The sequence below is a fragment of the Solanum stenotomum genome, chromosome 2, assembly GCF_019186545.1.
Source record: "Solanum stenotomum isolate F172 chromosome 2, ASM1918654v1, whole genome shotgun sequence".
NCBI lineage: Eukaryota > Viridiplantae > Streptophyta > Magnoliopsida > Solanales > Solanaceae > Solanum > Solanum stenotomum.
This window is the reverse complement of record NC_064283.1, coordinates 43,487,739-43,509,316: the sequence shown is the minus strand read 5'-3', so window position 1 is coordinate 43,509,316 and position 21,578 is coordinate 43,487,739. Positions and strand designations below refer to the sequence as shown.

Sequence of the window (21,578 nt, the reverse complement as noted above, 5' to 3'; positions counted from 1 at the left end):
GCGCGCGTCCATATCCGTCGTCCTTATCCGTTTGTGCAAGAAACGTTGGAGAATCATCCAATGTGTCCCATCTCCTTGCTCGTTTGTCCTTCCTCTCTAAATCAGTGGTCATCCTCTCAAATCCGTTGAGAATTCGTACAATTCCAGCTCGTCCCTTATTCTTTGGAATTTTGAATTTTGAATTCAAATCCCTCGGTTTCCCCCTCCTTCTGCCCTAAATCTCCCCTTATAAATACCCCTTGATTTTACTGTTAAGGCGGCGGATTTTGGGGACCAAAAAATGGATTTTAACTATTGTTTATAACTCTAAAAAAGCACACACAAAATTCATATCCAGAAAAGGCAATTTTATTGAAGAAATCGAAAGATTTTTTTGGAACCAAAGGCTCTGTTCTCTTTTAAAATTTTGTGTCTTTTCTGCTTAACAGGTTAAGCTCGTGGTGGTCTCCCTGCTCCGAAAAAGGTAGCACCTTATTTTCTCTTATTTCATTTTTATTGTAGTTAATTTGTTCTCTGTTTGGTGAAGCAGTTGTATGTCTATATCTGTTTCTTTCGGTTTGAACTCTATTAGGGATCGTTTGGTAGTGTGCATAAGAATAATGTTAAAAATAGTGTATTAATAATGCTTGCATTAGCAATGCAGGTATTAGTTATGATTGCATTTGTTATACATAAATTATTTTTATTTATTGTTTGGTTTGATGCATTAAAAAATAGCATGCATTGCATATTTAATTAATTACGAAGATACCCTCCACTATTATGGTAGAAAAGATGTAAAAAAGGTTTTGAGGGACAATTGAGTCTTTAATCATGTTAATGCATGCATTAAAACTATTGCATTGCTAATACCTAGAAATCCATAGGATTAACAATACACACCTTAATACACAATAGGGTGTGCATTAGTTATGCATACATTGAAAAAGAGTACCAAACAAGGTACTAATAATATACAAGGCTAATGCATGCATTATTTTTCCTAATACACTCGACCAAACGACCCCTTAGTGCTGTAATACGTGAATTAGGATACAATAATAGCTAATTTTATGATACAATGCCATCTTCTCTCACCGTTTATTGTTGCTTTGTTTAAGAATGAGAATGTGTTTTGCTTCACACCCTTTTACCCCTCAATGAAGATAAATGTTCTTGTTTGTTTATTTTGAGTAGTAGTTTTAGCTAGATTAACTAATTTCTTGAAATCGTGATTGTTTCTTTTGTTAAAATATCCCTTAGAATTGTATCCAAGTATTAATGTATGTCTTTTCTTTTTCAGAATATGCAATTTTTGCTTAAAATATTAATATGAGTTTGTGTATAATGAGACAGTCTTAACTTCTCTGTTTCAATTTGTTAGTGTCAAAATGTCCTGAAAATGCTTATTTAAATTCATTGTTCGGAAAAATTATGTTATTTAGAACATCTTGTCGATGTGTAACTTAGTTAGTTCAAACATGTATCAGGTTGATTAATTTTGATACAAATTGTTCTTCTCTTATCATAGTTGCTTTCGTTGAAAAGATTTGCCAATGCTATTTTATTTGCATATGGTCAGGAATTGTCTAGCGCGTGCAGTTGGTCATGCCTTGTTAATATTAATTGTATCTCATTTGCACAAGATTTTATTATCATTATTTCATCGTATTTTATTTTATTGTCTCTTATTTACCATCCTTATGATAGATACAATGGGATGTTCTATTATTTGGTAATTTAAAACACCATTGTTAGCTTTGGAATAAATTTGATTCTTATGTGATTTTTACTTCTTTTTTACATGCGACTTGGCTAATGTTGATTCAATTTTTCTTGTATATGCATCAATCCGAGTCCCTTTTGGACTCCCCTCTTTGCATATCTTCGAGTTGAATTTCTTTGAGTCAACTCCATCTTGTCAAAGTTGCTGGGAAGTTAAAATACAGGGCAAACGGAAGCAAAAAAATGCAGAAAAGGACTGATATGCATGCTGATATACACTAGTATATACTTATGTATACAAAGTGATACATGGGCAAAAATATGCTAAAAAGGCCCAGGTGCAACAACCGTCCAAAAGAGGACTAAAATGGACACATTTCAGAATGAAAGTGGGCTGAAAAAGGGCCCAAATGATGCAGCCTAATATTTAGGATAGGTGGAAGAGTGGACCTATAACCCAATACATGAGCAAAGTCCAATTTTACTCTCTCCTTTACATTGCATTTCTTATTATATTTGTTTAACTTTAACTTGATTTGTTTGGTTAATTTAGTTAAACCCCCTAAAGATTGAACCACTTTTGATTATGATAACTTATTGCATTTAAATAGTCTTATTTAATAAGCCTTTCTTTATTTATTTGATTTTTCTTTTTTGGACAAAGTTTATTTTCTTTTCAAAATCATTTCAAGTGCTTAAGTTAATTTATTTTCAAATAACTTTGAACATATTATTTCCTTTATTTTTTTTAAGTTAGTCAAACTAAATCCTTAGTCAAGTCATAGGTCAACCGCACGTTAGTAGACACTTCGAATGCCTAATCCCTTCTTGAAGTGTAAATTGAACCTCGAACCCTCTTTGGATTCTTAAATGATTTTTCTGTTTAAGTCTTTTGAAAATTAAAAGTTTTCTTGATTTTTATTAAAAATTAAGTGGCAACACTCTTTGAAAATTAATTTTTCTTTAAAACTTAAGTTAAGTTGATTTTCGAAAACAAAAGTCTTTTTATTTCTGAAACAATACTCAAGAGATAAGAATTTTTAATATCTAATATTTAAATGTATCTACTAAAATTTGTTTCTTAATTTTTTCCTTATTTAAACCACAATATATATTTACCTTATACTAACTCTGGAGTAACACCCAACTTTTTATTCATATACTTATGTTGCTGAGGAATGGACGTTCCACGAAAGGAAAACTATTTCCTTTTTACTTGATTGCTAAACAATGGTTTTTCTCACGTATTTATTCAAATAAATGATAAATAATTTTTATGATATAAAAATAAAAATATTTCATAGTTAGGTAATAATATTTTCTTGGAGAAAAATGTTTTAACTACTATAAATTGAAAATAATTCTTTTTACAATAATACAACAACATTTACAATGTAGGCGTTGAACAAAGTCTTCTTAATGGGAGATTATTCTTTTATTAGTTTTCTATATTTTTTTTTCATATCAATCATATGTGATGAGTCCACGACTTGGACTCATTTGGGGATTTATTTTAATAGATTTAGTGTCCTCAAATGCATATTTTGTGCCAATAACTGATGTAAATCCTTGATTTTCATGTATTTGGATTGAGGAACAAAGCATGGACACTAATGAGCAAAAAGGAACAAGGCAGCTGAAAGAACGAAGAAACGAAGGCCTGAAGATCGCCTAAACCATTGGGCGAGTCGCGAATGGCCAAAGTCTCGCCTAATGTTCAAGTGTGCCAATCCTTGAAGGAGAAAATCAAGTCGACAATAGAAAGGAGCAGTTGGCGAGCCGCCGAACGGCTCCGCAATGCAGTGCTATATCACCCAAAGTTATAGAACTTGAAGATGCTGAAGGCCAAAGTAGTATGGCGATGGAATTGACCAAAGGGCGGATTGCCGAGTGGATCGGCGATCCCGACTTATTGCGCCGAATGATCCTTCGCAGCACATTTCTGTCAACTATATAAATACATTTTTAAATTCTTAGTTTATTATCAGATATCTATCTAGTTTTCAAAGATAGAATCATTATTGTTCAGTTTTCAAGTTTGAGAGCTTAGAAGTGAGTTTGGAGACAATATTTCCTTAGCTTTGAAGATTTCCTTTTCTAAGAAATTGGAAGTGGGTGTTGAAGATTCTTCATCTTAGACCTTTGTAAAGACGATATTAATCTTGTCCAGTTGATGGAAAAACAATTTGGTAACGATTTTTACCTTTTTATGATGTCTAGCTAAAACTCCAATTCTTGGGGTGTGATTATGTGATTATGGATTGATTTAGCTGCTGGGTATTGTTAATTGATAGTGTAAATGCTGTTTAAAAGTGATTTCATTCAATAATTGTGGCTTAATCTAAAGGGTTGTAGTTACAAATGCAACTCTACCTTCGTATTTTTGGCTTGCTTGAGAGAGAGGTTTTAAAACCAAGATTACTAATTTGATGGTCTGTGGGTATTGGGTTGTCATGGGTTCATCTCGAGAGAGTGAATCCTAAACCCTTTTCCACACATTCAGCTCGAGAGAGTGAATGAACTAAAGCGTAGGCTGTTCTTTATTGCTGCTTGTTGGTGTTTGAGAGAAACCTATTTGATTCAGGGTAAATTATTCGAGAGAAAGTTTATCCCCACTAAAGTTTAGCTTATTCACTGATTTACATCTTTTCACTATTGATTGCAATCACCCATTTGTCTATCTTAGCCCATAATCCAATCACATCCCAAGAACCCGTCTCTATACTTGTTATTTTCGTGTTATTTGTTGTTGTAGTTGATAGTTGAAACCAAATCCCCCTTTTATTTGACACTTGTGTCACCCTAAACTTGAACCATGCTTTTATTCGTAAATATTTTTAGCTATGATTGACTTGAGAACATTCATGCTTTTCTATTGATTGTCAAATACGTACCACTCCCTTGGAATTCGACCCCAACTCACTTAGTTGGGTTATATTCCTGACTAACGATCGGTGGCACTTAGTATTGGATGAAGTGTCCTGATACGTTAAATTAATATGTAGGTCAATTGACCGACTTAATTTAATATATTACGAGTCTTTTATAATATATCTTTATTATCATTGTTCAAGGTTTCTTTGTTAGTTTTCGCGTGGGTCATGGTGTTTTTAGAAAAAAAGTATACTTATTAGACACAAAAATAAAATTAATTATTTGTCCATACCTCACCTTTAATGGTGCCTCAAAGTCCCCCTCCCCTCTAACTCCCAAGTCTAGCGGGGGGTTTGAGATCTCTAGTCAGACTCCCCCATTAAAAATGATGGCCCCACCGTCAAAGCCCCCAAACATTACCTTAATCCTTTCACGAAACTTCGACAATAATTCCCATGGAAGCCACAACCTCAGTAACTCCTAACAAACTCTACCCCTACACTATACAGAGTAATCATCACCTTACTCAAGTCGAAGTGACACCTCCCGTCATTTTGAACTACAATGGTTCTTCCTCATCCCTTAAGAAGGAAACTCAATCCTCTTCCTTCTTCACCTTTTCCTCCAGCTCTCAAGAACCCATAGAAAGTGATGGCAAACACACCACCAGTACCGCTAGTTTTCACTACGATTACACCATTATTGGACCACACACGATGCAAGGAAGATCGCTCTCCCTGAATGTTAAAGTAGGCGAACAACCAATGGCCGTGATTATCCAAAATTCGGCTTACCTGGCCCATCTGGTAAAGGAAGAACTAAACTATTCCATAGATTTACTAGGCCAGTAGGTGTGGTCTCAAACCCTGTTGTGCACCCAACTAATGAGGATCCAAGACCGGATATTTATGTCATCCCTGAACAATGTGATGGCATAAGTCTTCCAGAAAGCTCTTTTTTTCCTGAAAACACCACCATCAGAGTCTATCCTCAACCCTACCTTCACCCCTACACATACAGGAGGGCCAAGTAGAGGTATAAATCCAACGAGAAGACTACAAGCACCGGTCCAAATGCTGAGTTAAAGCAACGAAGGTTTGGAGCTCATTTTAGCCTCCTTAGGGGAACAAAATGCTCAACCCATAATAATGGAAAAGAAATTATTTAAAGAATTCAAAGATCCCTCAAGCAAAGCTATTATCGCGTTCTGTCCGAGGGAGATGACCAAGTTCACTATGAATCTGAGGAGAAAGAAAGGAGTGATACCGGCGGCACGTGGCTCTGACTCTGTAAGAGAACAACTATGGATTTTCCAAGTGGAGATAGGGAAGAATCTCACTGCTCAAACACCAGTGGACACAATCATGATGAACTTAATCATTTGGAATGTTAGAGGGGATAACAACGCCAACTTCAAACGCTAGTGAGAAGCAATGGTCAAGACTCATAAACCTACTATGTTTGTGCTCCTTGAAACTAAGATGGTTCTCAATTTATAATGCATCTTTATTGTTGCTTTTATATTGAATTGAGTTGAGTATTTCTCAGTTTGAGTATCCTTGAGTTGAGTTGAGTTTAGTTGAGTTTAGATGAGGTGAGTATGCCCTTCCTTTTTATCAGTTCAAGCTTACGTCTGTGCTTTAGAGTTCCCCTTGCATGCTCGTACATTTCATGTACTGATGGCATTTGGCATGCATCTTTCATGATGCAGATACAAGAGGTTAGGGTCATCAACATGCACACTATTGATACCACTTGCAATTCCAGCATCGCTTTGGTGAGCCTCCTTGCTTCCGAAGGATTCCCATTTATTTTTTAGTTTTGTTTGGATGTCGTGGGTCTTCACCTAATTCCATCATTGTAAGTAGAGGCTTCATAGACATTGGTATTATGAGAAGTCTGTTTCATTTTCAATTGTTAATGTTCAAGACTTGAGTTGCCTCTTTTGTCCAGTTGAATGTTTTTAAATATTTTGAGTTATTTATTTTTAGACTTTTGAGAAACCTTTACTTTTGAGCTCATATATTGTTGAGTAAGTCTTACACTGAGTATTGAGCCAAGGCAAGGGCTCACTTGGGGACCATCAATGGTTCTCGAGTAATAGTTACATCCATTTGGTATCAGAGCACAGAGTTCAAGAGTCCTAGGGTGTCTATGAAGTCGTGTTTGTAAAGTCTTAGTTGTCACTGTGAAATGCATCACATCTATAATTAGAAGGCTACAACATTTAAGAAATATCTCACTTCTTTCATACTATTCATGCGATAGAGATGGACTCTATAAAAGTTTATTTTTAATTTGTGCTCACGCATATTTTTCAGATCATGCCTCCACAAAGAGCTGCTCGAGGTCGTCTTGCTAGGAGGAAGGTTGATCCCAAGAATCTAGGGGTCCCAAATGCACCAGAAGTCCAACCCCAATGATAGGTCACTAATGTTGAGTTCCGAAATGCTATCCGGATGTTGAGTCAAGTGGTGACTATCCAAGCTGGGTAACAAAGAGGGAATCGACAGGATGTGGCAGATACATCCATGATTCGTGAGTTCTTAAGGATGAATCCTCGGGACTTCACCGGTTCAAGTGTCACTGAGGATCCAAAAAAACTTTATGGAAGAGTTGCAAAAGGTTTTTGAGGTGATGCATGTTGCAGATGCTGAGCATGTGGAACTAGTTGTATACCAACTGAAGGGTGTTGCTAGAGTCTAGTACGACCAATGGAAGAAGATTAGAGATGAAGGGGCACCAATTGTGAGTTGAACTGTGTTCGAGTAGGCCTTCATGAGGCATTTATTTCCTCATGAACTAAGAAAGGAAAAGGTTAGAGAATTCCTCACTCTTAAAGTAGGAATCCATGAGTGCGCATGAGTATAGCATCAAGTTCACTCAACTGTCCCGTTATGCTCTAGGGATGGTTGCTAATATGAGGAGCGGGATGAGTTTATTTTTGTCTGGGTTTTCTCGTCTGCCAAACAAAGAAGGTAACCCTGCGATGTTGATAGGGGACATGGACATAACAAGGCTTATTATCCATGTACAGCAAGTTAAGGAAGATAAGTTGAGAGATAGAGAGGAGTTTTGGAACTAGAAGGCTAAGACTATAGGTAATGAGTCCAGGAAGTAGAAGAGTAATGCGAACCAATCATCTTTTCAACAAAATCCGAATGTACCTGCTCCATCACCTGCTAGTGCACCTGCACCAAAGAACAGAGGTGAGTTCAAGTATCAGATTTCGCAGAACTGCAGTGCTAGACCTGCCCAGTTTGAAGGTAGTGTGGCACAAGAGGCCAATTGGACTCCTAGATGTGCTGAGTGTAGTAGGAACCACCCAGGAGCGTGTCGTGACGGATCTACTGGTTGCGTCAAGTGTGGTCAGACATTTTACTTCATGAGAAAGTGCCCCAAGAACATGCATGGTAATGGTAATGGGGGCAATAGATCCCAATCTTGTTAAGTGGCTCCGCCAGATAGAGTTGCACCTAGAGGAGCTACTTCACAGACAAACGGAAGAGCAAACCATCTGTATGCTATCACTAGTCTCTAAGAGCAAGATAATTCATCTGATATTGTCACTGGTATGATGAAAGTCTTTACTTTTGACGTATAATCATTGCTTGATCTAGGTGCGAGTCTATGTTTTGTGACTCCATATATTGCTATGAATTTTGATATTTTTCCTGAGTAATTTCTTTAGCCCTTCAGTGTTTCCACACCTGTTGGTGAGTCTATTTTAGCTCAGAGAGTTTATCGTGATTGTACCATTTCTTTTAATCACAAGGACACCATGGCTGACTTAGTCGAGTTAGATATGATGGACTTTGGTGTTATTCTAGGTATGAACTTTCTCCATGTTGTTATGTCTCAATTGAATGTAGAACTCGAGTAGTTAAGTTCCTGTTTCCCAATGAGTTACTTATAGAGTGGTGGAGTAGTTTAGTAGTGACTAAGGGTCATTTTATCTAGCACCTTAAGGCCACAAAGTTTGTTTCCAATGGGTGCATCTATCACCTAGTCCGAGTTAATGACTCTAGTGTTGAGACACCACCTATTCAGTCAACTCCAATTGCGAGTGAGTTTCCAGAGGTCTTTCCAGATGATCTCCCCAGAGTTCCTACTAAGAGAGAAATATACTTCGGTATAGATATTCTTCCTAATACTCGATCTATCTCTATTCCTCCATATAGAATGGCTCCCGCTGAGTTGAAAAAGTTAAAAGAACAGTTAGAAGACCTTCTTGATAAAGGTTTTATTCAACCAAGTGTCTCACCTTGGAGAGCTCTGGTCTTATTTGCGAGGAAGAAAGAGGGTTCTATTAGGATGTGTATTGATTACTGCCAATTGAACAAGGTCACAATAAAGAATAAGTATCCACTTCAGAGAATTGATGATCTTTTCGATCAACTTCAGGGTGCCACTTTTTTATTTAAGATAGACCTCAGATCGGGCTATCATCGGTTGAGAGTAAGAGAGAGTGATATTCCAAAGACAGCTTTCAGGACCCACAATGGTCATTATGAGTTTTTAGTCTTGTCCTTTGATTTGACTAATGCTCCTGCAACGTTCATGAGTGTTTAAGCCTTATCTTGATATGTTTGTCATCGTTTTCATTGATGACATTATAATTTATTCGAGAAATGAGGAAGATCAGGCTAGTCACCTCAGAATAGTTCTCCAAACTCTAAAGGATAAGGAGTTATATGCCAAATTTTCCAAATGTGAGTTTTGGCTTGAGTATGTGGCGTTCTTAGGCCACATTGTTTCTGGTGATGGGATTCAAGATGACACTCAGAAGATTAAGGCAATGCCGAACTAGCCTAAGCCCACATCTCCAACTGATATTAGGAGTTTCTTGGGATTGGCTAGTTGTTTTAGGAGGCTTGTCGGGGGGTTCTCATCTATTTCGTTCACATTGACAAAGTTCACTCAGAAGACAACAAAGTTCCAATGGTCAGAAGCTTGTGAGAAAAGCTTTCAGGAATTGAAAACGCGGTTGATTACTGCCTCAGTGTTGACCTTACCAAAGGGTACACAAGGCTTTGTTGTGTATGATGTGTCTAGAGTTGGACTGGGTTGTGTATTGATGCAGAATGGAAAAAGTTACAGCTTATGCTTCCAGACAACTTAAGATTCACGAGAGGAATTACCCAACCCATGATATAGAGTTGATTGTTGTAGTGTTTGCTTTGAAAATAGGGCGTCACTACCTCTATGGTGTTCATGTTGATGTGTTCACCGATCACAAGACTTTATAGTATGTATTTAGACAGAGAGAGCTTAATCTTAGACATAGGAGGTGGTTGGTGTCATTGAAAGATTACAACATGAGTATTTTCTATCACCCAGGTAAGACTAATGTTATTGATGATGCTTTAAGTCAATACCATCTTAAAACCTTTGAACTCATAATCACAGTCTCTTTAGTAACCATAGTTCATTATTCATGTTCTTATTGTGGGAGAATAGCCTTAACCGACATAGAGACCATGTGAGCTAAAACATGATCACCCGGTGTCTCCCACACCGAAAAGGGGTGTTCTACTTGCCTAAGGTAAAACCATGAACTCTTAGCTTAGGTGGATCCACTAGCTAGATAACCTATGGGAGCACATAGTGTATGGGATAAAAAGATTGCTACTAGAAACCTGGCCTCTACTCACGTGAGAGCTTCCATTTCATGAGACCTCTTCTAGAAACCCGACCTCTACTCACGGGAGAGCTTCCATCTCATTGTCAATATCCAGTCGATTCTAAGCATAATTCCCACATGATATTTTATTAAGTCTTACTTAAATCATATCTCATGGAAGAATGTCCTTGACCATCAATCCAAGTTAGGTCATTAGGATAGCTTTTATTCATTGATTCAATTAGGTGAGAATAACCTTTCAACCTAAGAATCCTTTACTTGTGAGAAAACCTTTCACATCATGTTTGTAAGTGTTTCATGAGAATAACCTTTCAAAAACACAACAACACAATTAACATTGACACTTTACTCTCAAACCACCCTTAAAACATTTGCATATGGTTTATAAGATCATGCATAAACTCACACTTTGCCCTTCTAAGGTTCAAAGCCATTATTAATCACCAAATGTAGAACATAAGCATTAGATAGGGATATCATCATAATTTCATGTAATTCTATCAATTCATACATTAGATCATAGAACAACTCTTTCTCAATCAACAACCCAACATATGAGATCACAATTTAGAGAAGTATAGGGATTTGCATGGGTTCAGATGGGAAGTATCATAAAAGAATTGTAGATCATCAATTCATGCATATATAGACATAACTAAACCATTAAAATCATTAAATCAAATAACCCATGGTGAATGAAGAAAACCCTAGCTAATTGGGAAATCTACCATTTGAAATTGAAGATTTTGAGAGGGCTCTATGGGTGAAAGCTACCCATGGATGAAAACCACCATACCTCAATCACAAAGCCCTAATAATTTTATGTAAAGCTCCTTGCTCCTTTAACCCTAGCCTTCACTTTCTTCTTCTTCTTTGAGTTTTCTAAAGAGAGAATTTTTGGAGAGGATTCAGGTCTTTCTTTTGGGAATTGGAAGAATGAGTTAAAAAGACTTAATTTAGTGATATAAAATCCTTATATAGGTGATCTAATTTAGGCTAAAACTACGTCACTTAATATTAATTAAAATCGCAAAACCCCAAAGTATCCCTAACTAACTTCTCAAAACAGTTTGAAGCTCACCACCCACGACCCCATGACCACGGTCTGTGGATGGACCCACGTGGCATGTTGGTGAACCATGGATGGGTGTAGTTGGCTTGATTTTTGGGACACCGACCCACGATTCCTCACCATGGGGTGTGGATAGACCAACGGGGCGTAGGTCCTCTTCGTTGGTCACTACCCACACAGTTTTCTAGGGTCTTCTTCAACGACCCATGGTTGGCCCTTAGGGGTCATACTTTGATGATCCAACTCAAAACCCTTTATTTTTAAGTACGGGGAGTTACGTTTACAACTCTAACCCTCATGTTAAGATCTAGTTTAGCCTACTAAGTTCCCGAGTGTTACAATATCTCCCCCTTGGGAACTTTCGTCCTCAAATGACGATCTAGACACCTTACGGAAATAAAGACTTAAGACTAGAAGGCCATCATGCATGAAACATCAAAATAATGCACAATTCAAAGGAGGAAACATCAACCCTATCTCAAACATAATTAATGCATCACAAGGAAGTAGAAACTACATCTAACAACCCATTATGTATGAAAACTCAACATTTTCTCGTATTCATAAAAGGAACTATCTTCTCCAAGCTTTAAAGCATGCTCAACACAATCTCATGAAACCATTAGGCCATTCCCTTTAAGAAAAGAATATACATATAAAGCATGTTCATCAATTCATCTCATGAAGTTAAATAGGCAACTCATACTCAATACACAACAACATGAGGAACATCAATCATAAAAACTCATTTTCTTACTAAACATGTTCTCAAGAACACGCATAATATAAGGAAATCATGGAAATACACATATAACACGCACGACTCCCAAAACACTAAAACTCAAGAGGAACTACTTACCTGAAGCTTGAATATGAGTAGAAAGAAAGAGATGAGGATATCGGGACTTCATATCGGCCTCGGCCTCCCAAGTAGCACCCTCAACTAAGTGATTTCTCCATAAAACATTTACTGAAGCTATTTCCTGGTGTCTCAATCTCTTGACTTGCCGGTCTAGGATCTCTACCAGAACCTCTTCATATGTAAGACTTTCATCAACTCCCAACCCTTCTAGGGGAATAATGGATTCCGTATAATACTCTGGAAACTAGTAGGCAAAAACTAGAGCTAAACGATTGAGGGTTAGAGTCATGGAGGTGGCCTAGGGACAAGGGCCAAGGCTGCCCAAGCCTTGGCATAGCATTACCCCAAGACCAAGAGGGCCTTCACAACCAGTGGTGGTCACCACGAGTCGTGGTGACACTAGTGAAGGTGGAGGTAGTAGCCTCCCCAAGGCTGCCCCAAATTGGCTCCTCCACCCGAGCCACTTCACGACTTGTGAAGCCTTAGATGGCTCGTGGGAATGGCCTTGGTCATGCCTTGGTGGTGTGAGCTTGGTGCAGAAAAGTGGCTTAGCCACTGCCTTAAGGTCCATGAGAGGGACCACGACTCGTGGCCTTGACTACGGTTCGTGGAGTCCCTCGTGAAAATGTCTTGGGCTTGTGAGCTAAGGGCACATATTTCCCAAGCCACTGCCTCAAGTCCACGAAGGGGACCACGGCTCATGGTCATGACCACGGCTCGTGGAGCCCCTCGTTGCACTTAGTAGCTCACTTTAAGTGAGGGGTGTTTTGGGTAATTCTGTTTTGAGTCCTATCAAAGTGAAGTCATTTTGGTTAAGTTTAGGGTCACTATATAAGTCATTTTAAAGACAAATTCACCTAAACTAAGTCATATTTTCGCAACACCCAAATATTTTCCCAAAGTTCATCTCATCTCCCAAAATTTTCTCTCTAGAACTTCAAGGAAGTAGAAGAAGAAGCAAGTTGGGGCTAGGGTTCAAGGAACAAGTTTTTATACTCAATTCCATTGGATTCCATTGCTAAGGTATGGTAGTCCTTCATCCATGGAGTCCCTTCAAAACTCCAATTTCAAAGATAGAAATTCCCTAAAATCTAGGGTTTGTTTCTAAGTCATGGGTTCCTTTCAAATTCCAATTCTTTAATTACATTATATTTGATTGAATTGATGAATTATTATGGTTTTTATGTTGAAACACCCAAGAACCCATGAATTCCCCATTTTTCTCAATTATGATCTTGTGATGTAGGTTTGTTGATTATAGAAGAATGGTATGAAATTATGTATGTAGTGATTGGGTTACTTGAATTATGATTATATCCATGTCTAATGTAGTAATTCTAGATGTGTTGATTGAATATGATCTTTTGTCCTTGAAAGGAGAAGTATGAGAATTATGCATGATTATGAGATTGATGTATACACGTTAAGAACACTTTGAGAGTAAAGTTAATATGATTATAATCTAGTTGTTGTGTTGTTGGAGGTTATCCTCATGTGCACACTTATGTATGAATATGGTATGATGTGAAAGGTGTTCTCACAATATGATGATTCTAAGGTTGAAATTCTATTCTCACCTATTGAATCTATGAGTTATAGTATGAATTATGTTGGATCCAGTGTCAAAACATTCTTCCATGAATATGCACTTAAGTCAAGACTTAATATGTAATCTATGGGAATTAATGCTCAGCACCGAGTGGATATGAATATGAGATGGAAGCTAATACGATAGTTGAGTCTGACTTTTCAAACGGGTTCCTTCTACTTTAGTTGAGTCCGGGTTCCCATAGTATATATCTCTTGAGATGAAAACCTTCTACCTTAGTTGAGTCTGGGTTTCTAGAAGAAATCTCCTTATCCCATAAACTATGTGCCCACATAGGTCTTTAGTTGGTGGATCCACCTAAGCTAAGATTATAGTTCTACCTTAGGCAAGTAGGACAACCCTTTTTCGATGTGGGGTAGACACCAAATTCCATGGTAAGATCACATGGTCTATGTCGGTTAAGGATAATTTCCCCTTTATGATAGTATGAACAAAAATATGAAATATGAACTATAGTTACTCAAGAAGCTTTACTTAGTATGGGTGGGATTATGGGATCTTATTCATGCATTGCACAAGTATGCTTTGAGGGTATTTATGGTATCTTCCTCTTATGGTATGATGATCTATGAGTTGATTATGCTTATGACTTATGATTTTCCATTATCTTCCAAATGATGCTCTAACTTAGTAAATTGCATACATTCAACTATAATGTCCCTTTTAGCATGTTTTCATGATTTTATGCATGACTATCATACTTAGTGCATTTTTGTACTAACCCATATTTTCCTACATTTTTTTCAAGTGTAGGGTACGGTTCTCAAGGTGGTCCCCATTGTGGCTAGAGCTTGGATTTGTTCATTTCTCCTTGTTTGTGGTGAGTCCTCATGGTTCGAAGATGGATGTTGTCTTTGTAGTTCCTTTTTCTTATATTTGACTTCCGAATTATGCTATAAGGGCTGTGACCCTATTTGATTTAAGGATTGTCATAGATGGCTAATTGAGACAAGTCTAGACTTCCTCTTTCCTTTTATAAAAATTTTGGACTTGAAATGCGTTTTTACTCTTATTGTTCTATTGCTTATGTTGTGGTATGCTAAGTGGCTTACATGGAGCCTTTCGGGGTTCTATGTGCCTTGTTACATCTAGGGGGTACCCCTGGGTCGTGACAAACTTGGTAATCAGAGCACAATGTTAGAATGATTCTAGGATGATGTCTCATAAGCCACGTCTAGTAGTGTCTTGTTCATGAGTTTGAAGCGCACCATACTTATGAATGAGAGGCTAGATGTTTAGGAAATGTCACTTCTTTAATTACTCTTAAGTCGTGCCTTAGGGTTTAACTCTATAAAGTCCCTCTTCTAATCATTCTCTTGTGTCTTCAGGATATGAACACACGAATGGCTAACACTAGAAGAATGGAGGGTGTCAATGTGAATGAGAAAGCTCCTCAAGGTAATAAATCTCCTTAAGTTAACAAGCTCTGGTTGATCTCGTGGTTGAGAATGTGACTCATGCGGAGTTTAGTCTACCATCCAAATGTTGGCTCAAGTCGTGACGGCTCAAGACAATAGAGAAGTTGTAGCTCCGGTGAATCCTAATGTGAATTCGGCTGCTTATAGGGTTAGGGATTTTGCTAGAATGAACCCTCCAGAATTTCATGGCTCTAAATTGGAAGAGGATCCCCAAAGGTTTATCAATGAAGTTTATAAAGTTCTTGCTATTATGGGAGTGTCTTCGCAAGAGAAGGTAGAGTTAGCCGCCTACCAACTAAAGGATGTTTCTCAAGTATGGTATGATCTATGGAAGAGGGGAAGATCCGTAGGAGCGGGCCGGTTGAATGGGAAATATTCAAATTGGCATTTCTTGATAGATTCTTTCCCCTAGAATTGAGGAAAGCTAAGGTGGAAGAATTCATTAATCTTAGGCAACGTAGCATGAGTGTCAAGGAGTATGCCTTGAAATTTACCCAACTATCCCAGTATGCTCCATCTATGGTGGTCGATTCGAGGGATGAGATGAGTAGATTTTTGACGGGTGTGTCCAACTTGGTTCAAGAATAATGCCGAACGGCAATTCTCCTTCATGACATGGATATGTCAAAGCTTCTGGTGTATGCTCAACAAATTGAGGAGTCAAAACTCAAGAAAAAGAATAGAGAGGTGAAAAGAGATAAAACCGGTGACGGGAACTTCTCCAATGCTAGGTCTGATGGACAAGGTCGACCAAGGTTCAGACAAAGGTTCTCCAATAAAGGCTCCTCTAGTGCTCTAAGGGTCAACAAGGATAGGGTTTCCAACCCTAAACCTCAAGGAGGTAATAGTAGTCGTTCTTATGTTGCTAGGCCTAATTGTGCAAAATGTGGAAGAAAGCATGATGGCAAGTGTCTTGTTGGTACAGATGGGTGTTTTAGTTGTGGGAAGGTTGGCCACAACATGAGAGATTATCCAATGCTCAAGGTTAAGGGAAGGGAATATAAACAAGCTCCTCCAAGCGGTTCAAACTCCAATGCTCAAAAGCAAAACCGCTCCTATGCTCTTCAATCCCGAGGTGACCAAGAGAGCTCCCCGGATGTTGTAACCGATATGTTAAAAGTCTTTTGCATTGATGTGTATGCCTTGTTAGACCCCGGTGCTAATTTGTCCTTTGTGACACCTTTTGTGGCCATGAAGTTTGAAATATTCCCTGATGTGTTAGTAGAACCTTTTTTGGTCTCTACCCCGGTTGGTGACTCGGTGGTGGCTAAAAGAGTTTATAGAAGTTGTCCCATTTCCTTGTCCCATAGAGTTACTTTGGTGGATTTGGTGGAGTTAGACATGTTAGACTTTGATGTGGTTTTTGGTATGGATTGGTTGCATGCATGTTACGCCTCTATCGGTTGTAGGACTCGGGTGGTTAAATTACAATTTCTAAATGAGCCTATCTTGGAGTGGAAGGGGGGAAATTCAATACCTAGAGGTCAATTTGTTTCTCGTGTTAAAGCTAGGAAAACGGTCTCCAAAGGGTGTATTTACCATCTTGTTAGGGTGATGGCTGTTGAGTCCAAAACCCCTTCTCTAGAGTCGGTTCCGTTAGTGAATGAGTTTCCGAAAGTTTCCTCGATGATTTGCCCAGTATTCCTCCCGAGCGGGAAATAGATTTTGGCATTGACCTTTTACCGGATATGCAACCAATCTCCATTCCTCCTTATAGAATGGCTCTGACGGAGTTAAAAGAGCAATTAAAAGATTTGCTAGATAAGGGTTTTATCTGACCGAACATCTTTCCATGGGGTGCTCCCGTGTTGTTTGTTAGAAAGAAGGATGGGTCTCTTAGAATGTGCATCGAGTATCGTCAATTGAATAAAGTGACCATTAAGGATAATATCCATTTTCTAGAATTGATGATTTGTTTGACCAACTTCAAGGGGCTAGCTATTTTTCCAAAATTGACCTTCGTTCAGGTTATCACCAATTGAGGGTGAGAAGGGTTGATATTCCCAAGACGGCCTTTAGGACCCGGTATGGTCACTATGAATTTGTGGTTATGTCATTTGGGTTGATGAACGCCCCGGCGACATTTATGGATTTATTAGTTAAATGCAATATTATATATATATTTATTTCAATTTGATGAGGTTCAATCATGTAATTAGTCGTATCGCACTAATATTACCTTATAAATGATATTTATTGTGTATTTTTCTTGTCATCTAACCATATGTGTTGTGCATGTGTATTCCACGTTAAACTGTTTAGATATCATAAGAACATGTGAAGAGAATAACTACATTTTATCTTTTAGAACTACTTTTTGTATATTAATTTTTTTATAAGTTATAACATAATAGATGACGTTCTTGTTATTGGCTGTCATATTTGACTTTTTGATTAATTGTGTAGATAAATCAAACATAATTATTTGACTGTCCATAGTTAACTGAGAAAGTTTTTCTTTTTTTTTTTAACCGAAAACACTAAAAATTAAAATTAAAGAATATATTCTATTTGTGAAATCATATATTCACTTGTTCATCTTACACCCAACAAAGATATAATTCATATACTTGTAAACGATTTTTAATTTATTCAACCAAACATGATTCGTCAAAGGAAACATAACAACACTATGGCTGGTAATGGGATCGGTAGCGGGACTACCGGATCGGGACGAACCGGAATGGAACCGAGTACCACGGGGCAGAACCGTACTGAAACCGGGACGGATCGAAACTAGTAGTTCCAGAAAATTATGTGTATATCTGTCCCGGACTGGTACCGTACCGGGACCGAAAACTGGGTCCCAACGACTACATTTTAAAAAAAGAATTTACTTATTACAAGTAAAATATTAGGAACTTTAACCAAATAATATTATAACTTTTATAATTTTTAAAGTTAAAAATTTATACTTTTAAACTTTTAAAGTTTAAAATGCAAACTTTCAAACTTTAGTAGTATAAAAGTTTAAATTTCACACTTTAAAAGTTTAAAAATTTAAATTTCAAACTTTAAAACTATAAAAGTTTAAATTTCACACTTTAAAAATTTAAATTTTGAACTTTAAAAGTATAAAAGTTTTGTTCACACTTTAAAAGTTTGAAAATTTAAATTTCAAACTTTTAAAGTATAAATTTCAAATTTTCAAACTTTTAAAGTTTAAAAATTGAAATTTCAAAATTTAAAAGTTATAAAAGTTTAAATTTCAAATTTTAAAAGTTTAAAAGTATAAATTTCAAATTTTATAAGTTATAAAAGTTGAAGACAATAATAAAAAAAATTAAGGCGCATAGCCTATAGTTTTATTAATATTAATTAAATAGTACAATTTGATTTACAAAATATTATTAGAGTAATAAAAGATCTAATCTACACAGCCACCTTCTAGGAAGGATTTTGTTTGAATTAGACCTCAAAATATCATGCTCATACTAATAGACATTTAAATTTAATAGTTATCCTACCAAAGAAATCTTTTCTTAAATCATTTAACATTTCTCTAGTAACATGATCTGGAATTGGTTGATTAGATAGTTCCTCCAATGTATCAATGTCGTCGTCACTAAAATCTTGCATTATTTCATCAATATCATTTTCAAATTTGGTCGGTAAAGCTGGATGATCATAACTCCTTCTCTCGCCATTAATCCAATCTCTAAATAGTACTGATATCTCAAAGCTATCTGCTGCTAATGAATAACTATGATCTCCAATTTGAAATCTTGCTGCACTAAAAGCACCTTCCGAAGCTATTGAAGATGCTTGAATAGCTAACACATCTCGAGCAACCGGTTGATGTTTTGGAAATCCCTTGTCGTGATTGCTCCACCATTCTAGAAGATCAGTAGTAGGTTTTGTATTTTGATTAATATATGCATACATCAAAAGGAACATGTACGGTGCTGTCCTCGAATCTATGAGGACACATCAAGTCTTCATCGTCAACACTTAGAAACTTAAAAAGTAGTCATGACATGTCACTGTCTCTCAATCCCTACACTTCATTCAAAAAGGGAAAGAAAGGGATTAGCACAATTAAGTACTAAGTATGGAAACCATGCAAAAACATGCTTCAACAGACATTTACAAGGAATATATGCTTTCATATCATTTTTGATAAAACCTTCACTTCACAAGTATAAGAGATATAATACAAGTCAACATTCGCATATAAGACCATAGCCAACCATACACATACTCAACATATCCATTTCCAATCCATGCTTAACTTTAGAAGAACACATGCAATTTCATTAGCATAGGACCTCTACCTAATATAACCTTAAGACACGCTTGAGTGAGACAAGAAGTGACCGCCCATACGACCTCGTCAAGCACACTTAAGTGTTCCTCAAGATTACCTTAGATAAGGACATTTCCTTTACAACATAACATCAATAGACCCACATTTTTTAAGAAACCACTTAGGAGACCTTCAAGCACATAAGGGGACTTTCACATAATAGTCGTTAGACTTAGGGAACTCACTTTAGTATCTTCAAAGCCTACTCGTGTCATGTGTAGATAGCATCCCATACTACTACCTACACATTGTAGAACCTATCCAATAACTATAGTGCACATCCCACATGATGGGAATAGACATAACTGACATAGACCATACTAGCTAGGCATGGAATCCGGAGTCTATCCTACTCCGTGGAGGTTGTTCTATTTACCAAGGGTAGAACTAGTAAGCAACCCATGTAGGCACATGGTTTGGGGGATGTCCAAGGAAGTTCATTGTGCCTAAACTCATACTCAACTAGGACACCTTCCTAACCACATCCACTCGGTGTTAGCCTTGTTTCCCATAGAATATTCTATCACATATGTACTAGAGAGAGTTCCTTTTCTAGTTCAACCAACTCATAGTACCACTTCCCAAGAAAGGCCCCATTTCTTAGTCATAGCCAATCAAGGTTCATAAGAATAGCTCATTTAACTTTCTAAGATAAGGATTCGCATGCTGTTCCGGCTCCATCCATCTCTAAGTCTATTATTTCACTCAAGAAGGGAACATCGCCCTAAGGCCCATCCTTCAAGGTTATACATCTACTTAGGAAAGTTAGACTTATGAAAGGGCACCATTTCTTAGTTCTGCCAATTCAAGTCTGGACCTAGAATTCCTCTTTTAGTATTTATAGAAAGGGCACCATTTCTTAGTTCTAGCCCACTTCACACATTCATGCATTCAAGACTTTAAGTAACAAGAAGAGACACTTTAGTCTACTAATCAAGTCACAACATTATCATTTGAGGACACTTCATAATCCAACATCATCACATATATACATCAATGAGAAATCATACTTTAAATCACAATGCTATCCACTTTACATAGGATCATCTCAAGATCACATAAACTCATTCACATCATATCTTCACATATAGCTTCACATAAAACTTTACATACAGCTTCATATAGAACTTTACATATAGCTTCATTTATATATATGAACACAATAATACAACAATACTCATATAATGCCCTTCATGGACACAATCATAATTCAAAAGCAACCAGCAACACTTCCACCAAAGGTGGATCCTACCTAAGAAGCAATTATAGCAACATTAAGAGATCAAGCCATCTTACCACCTTTCCAAGGCCATAAGGCACAATACTCAATTACGTGCCACTTATACATTATTCATCAAGTTAGGTCAACTTACCCTCTTTCCATGTCTATCTTCATCATCCTCATATTCCAACAATTAACAATACAATAACATTGATAATAACAACATTCAACTATACAAGCTAAGCTAAACAATATCCAATAACCAACATAAAGCCTAAGTCCCAATTTATGACCATTCAAGGCTACTACCTCACATTATACAATTCAATAACAATTTCCAACAATTCAACATAGTTAAGATCATATAAGAACAGCCCACATCAAACCACTCAAAAACCCTTCATCAATTACTCAAAATGAATAGACCCACTTTAGACCAAATTTAGAGAATTTGAGAAGACATGGGTTCATGAAGATTTCTTACTTAAAACCATCAATAATCATTAATAACAACATAAAAAATCATTTAAAAGGTTTTCATGCAAGAACCCATGCTAGAATTGAAATTAGGGTTTTTGGGAGAACTTTGAAAACACTTTGATTTGGCTCCTTGAATGGAAGAGGAATCAAGGATAAAGGATCCCCATACCTTAACCTTCATGAATCCCACGAAATTTGAGAAGAAAACACTTGAAACCTTCAACCCTAGCTTTAACTTGACCTAGCCTCCAATGGAGTTCTAGAGAGAACTTTTGGGGAGAGAAGGGATTTGATTTGGAAGAATGAATTCTAAAATACAATATACAACTTTAAATACCTTTAAAATACTTAAAAACACTTTAAACAATAACCCACATATTACCCAAA

The 21,578-nt window shown here is 37.0% G+C and overlaps 1 protein-coding gene across 1 annotated transcript; it reads left to right on the top strand.

Annotated features, from left to right (window-relative positions):
• Positions 1-15,798: 15,798 nt before the first annotated feature.
• LOC125856004 (uncharacterized) lies at positions 15,799-17,593 on the top strand. The gene is made up of 3 exons (XM_049535616.1): positions 15,799-15,950; positions 16,053-16,400; positions 17,590-17,593. Exons 1-3 carry the CDS (start codon positions 15,799-15,801, stop codon positions 17,591-17,593), a joined length of 504 nt encoding a protein of 167 aa, XP_049391573.1.
• Positions 17,594-21,578: the final 3,985 nt, after the last annotated feature.

Coding starts and splice junctions, on each gene's coding strand:
- LOC125856004 (XM_049535616.1), top strand. CDS start 15,799: ATGGATATGTCAAAGCTTCTGGTGTATGCTCAACAAATTGAGGAGTCA. Junction 15,951..16,052: donor CGACCAAGGTTCAGACAAAG/GTTCTCCAATAA, acceptor TTATGTTGCTAG/GCCTAATTGTGCAAAATGTG.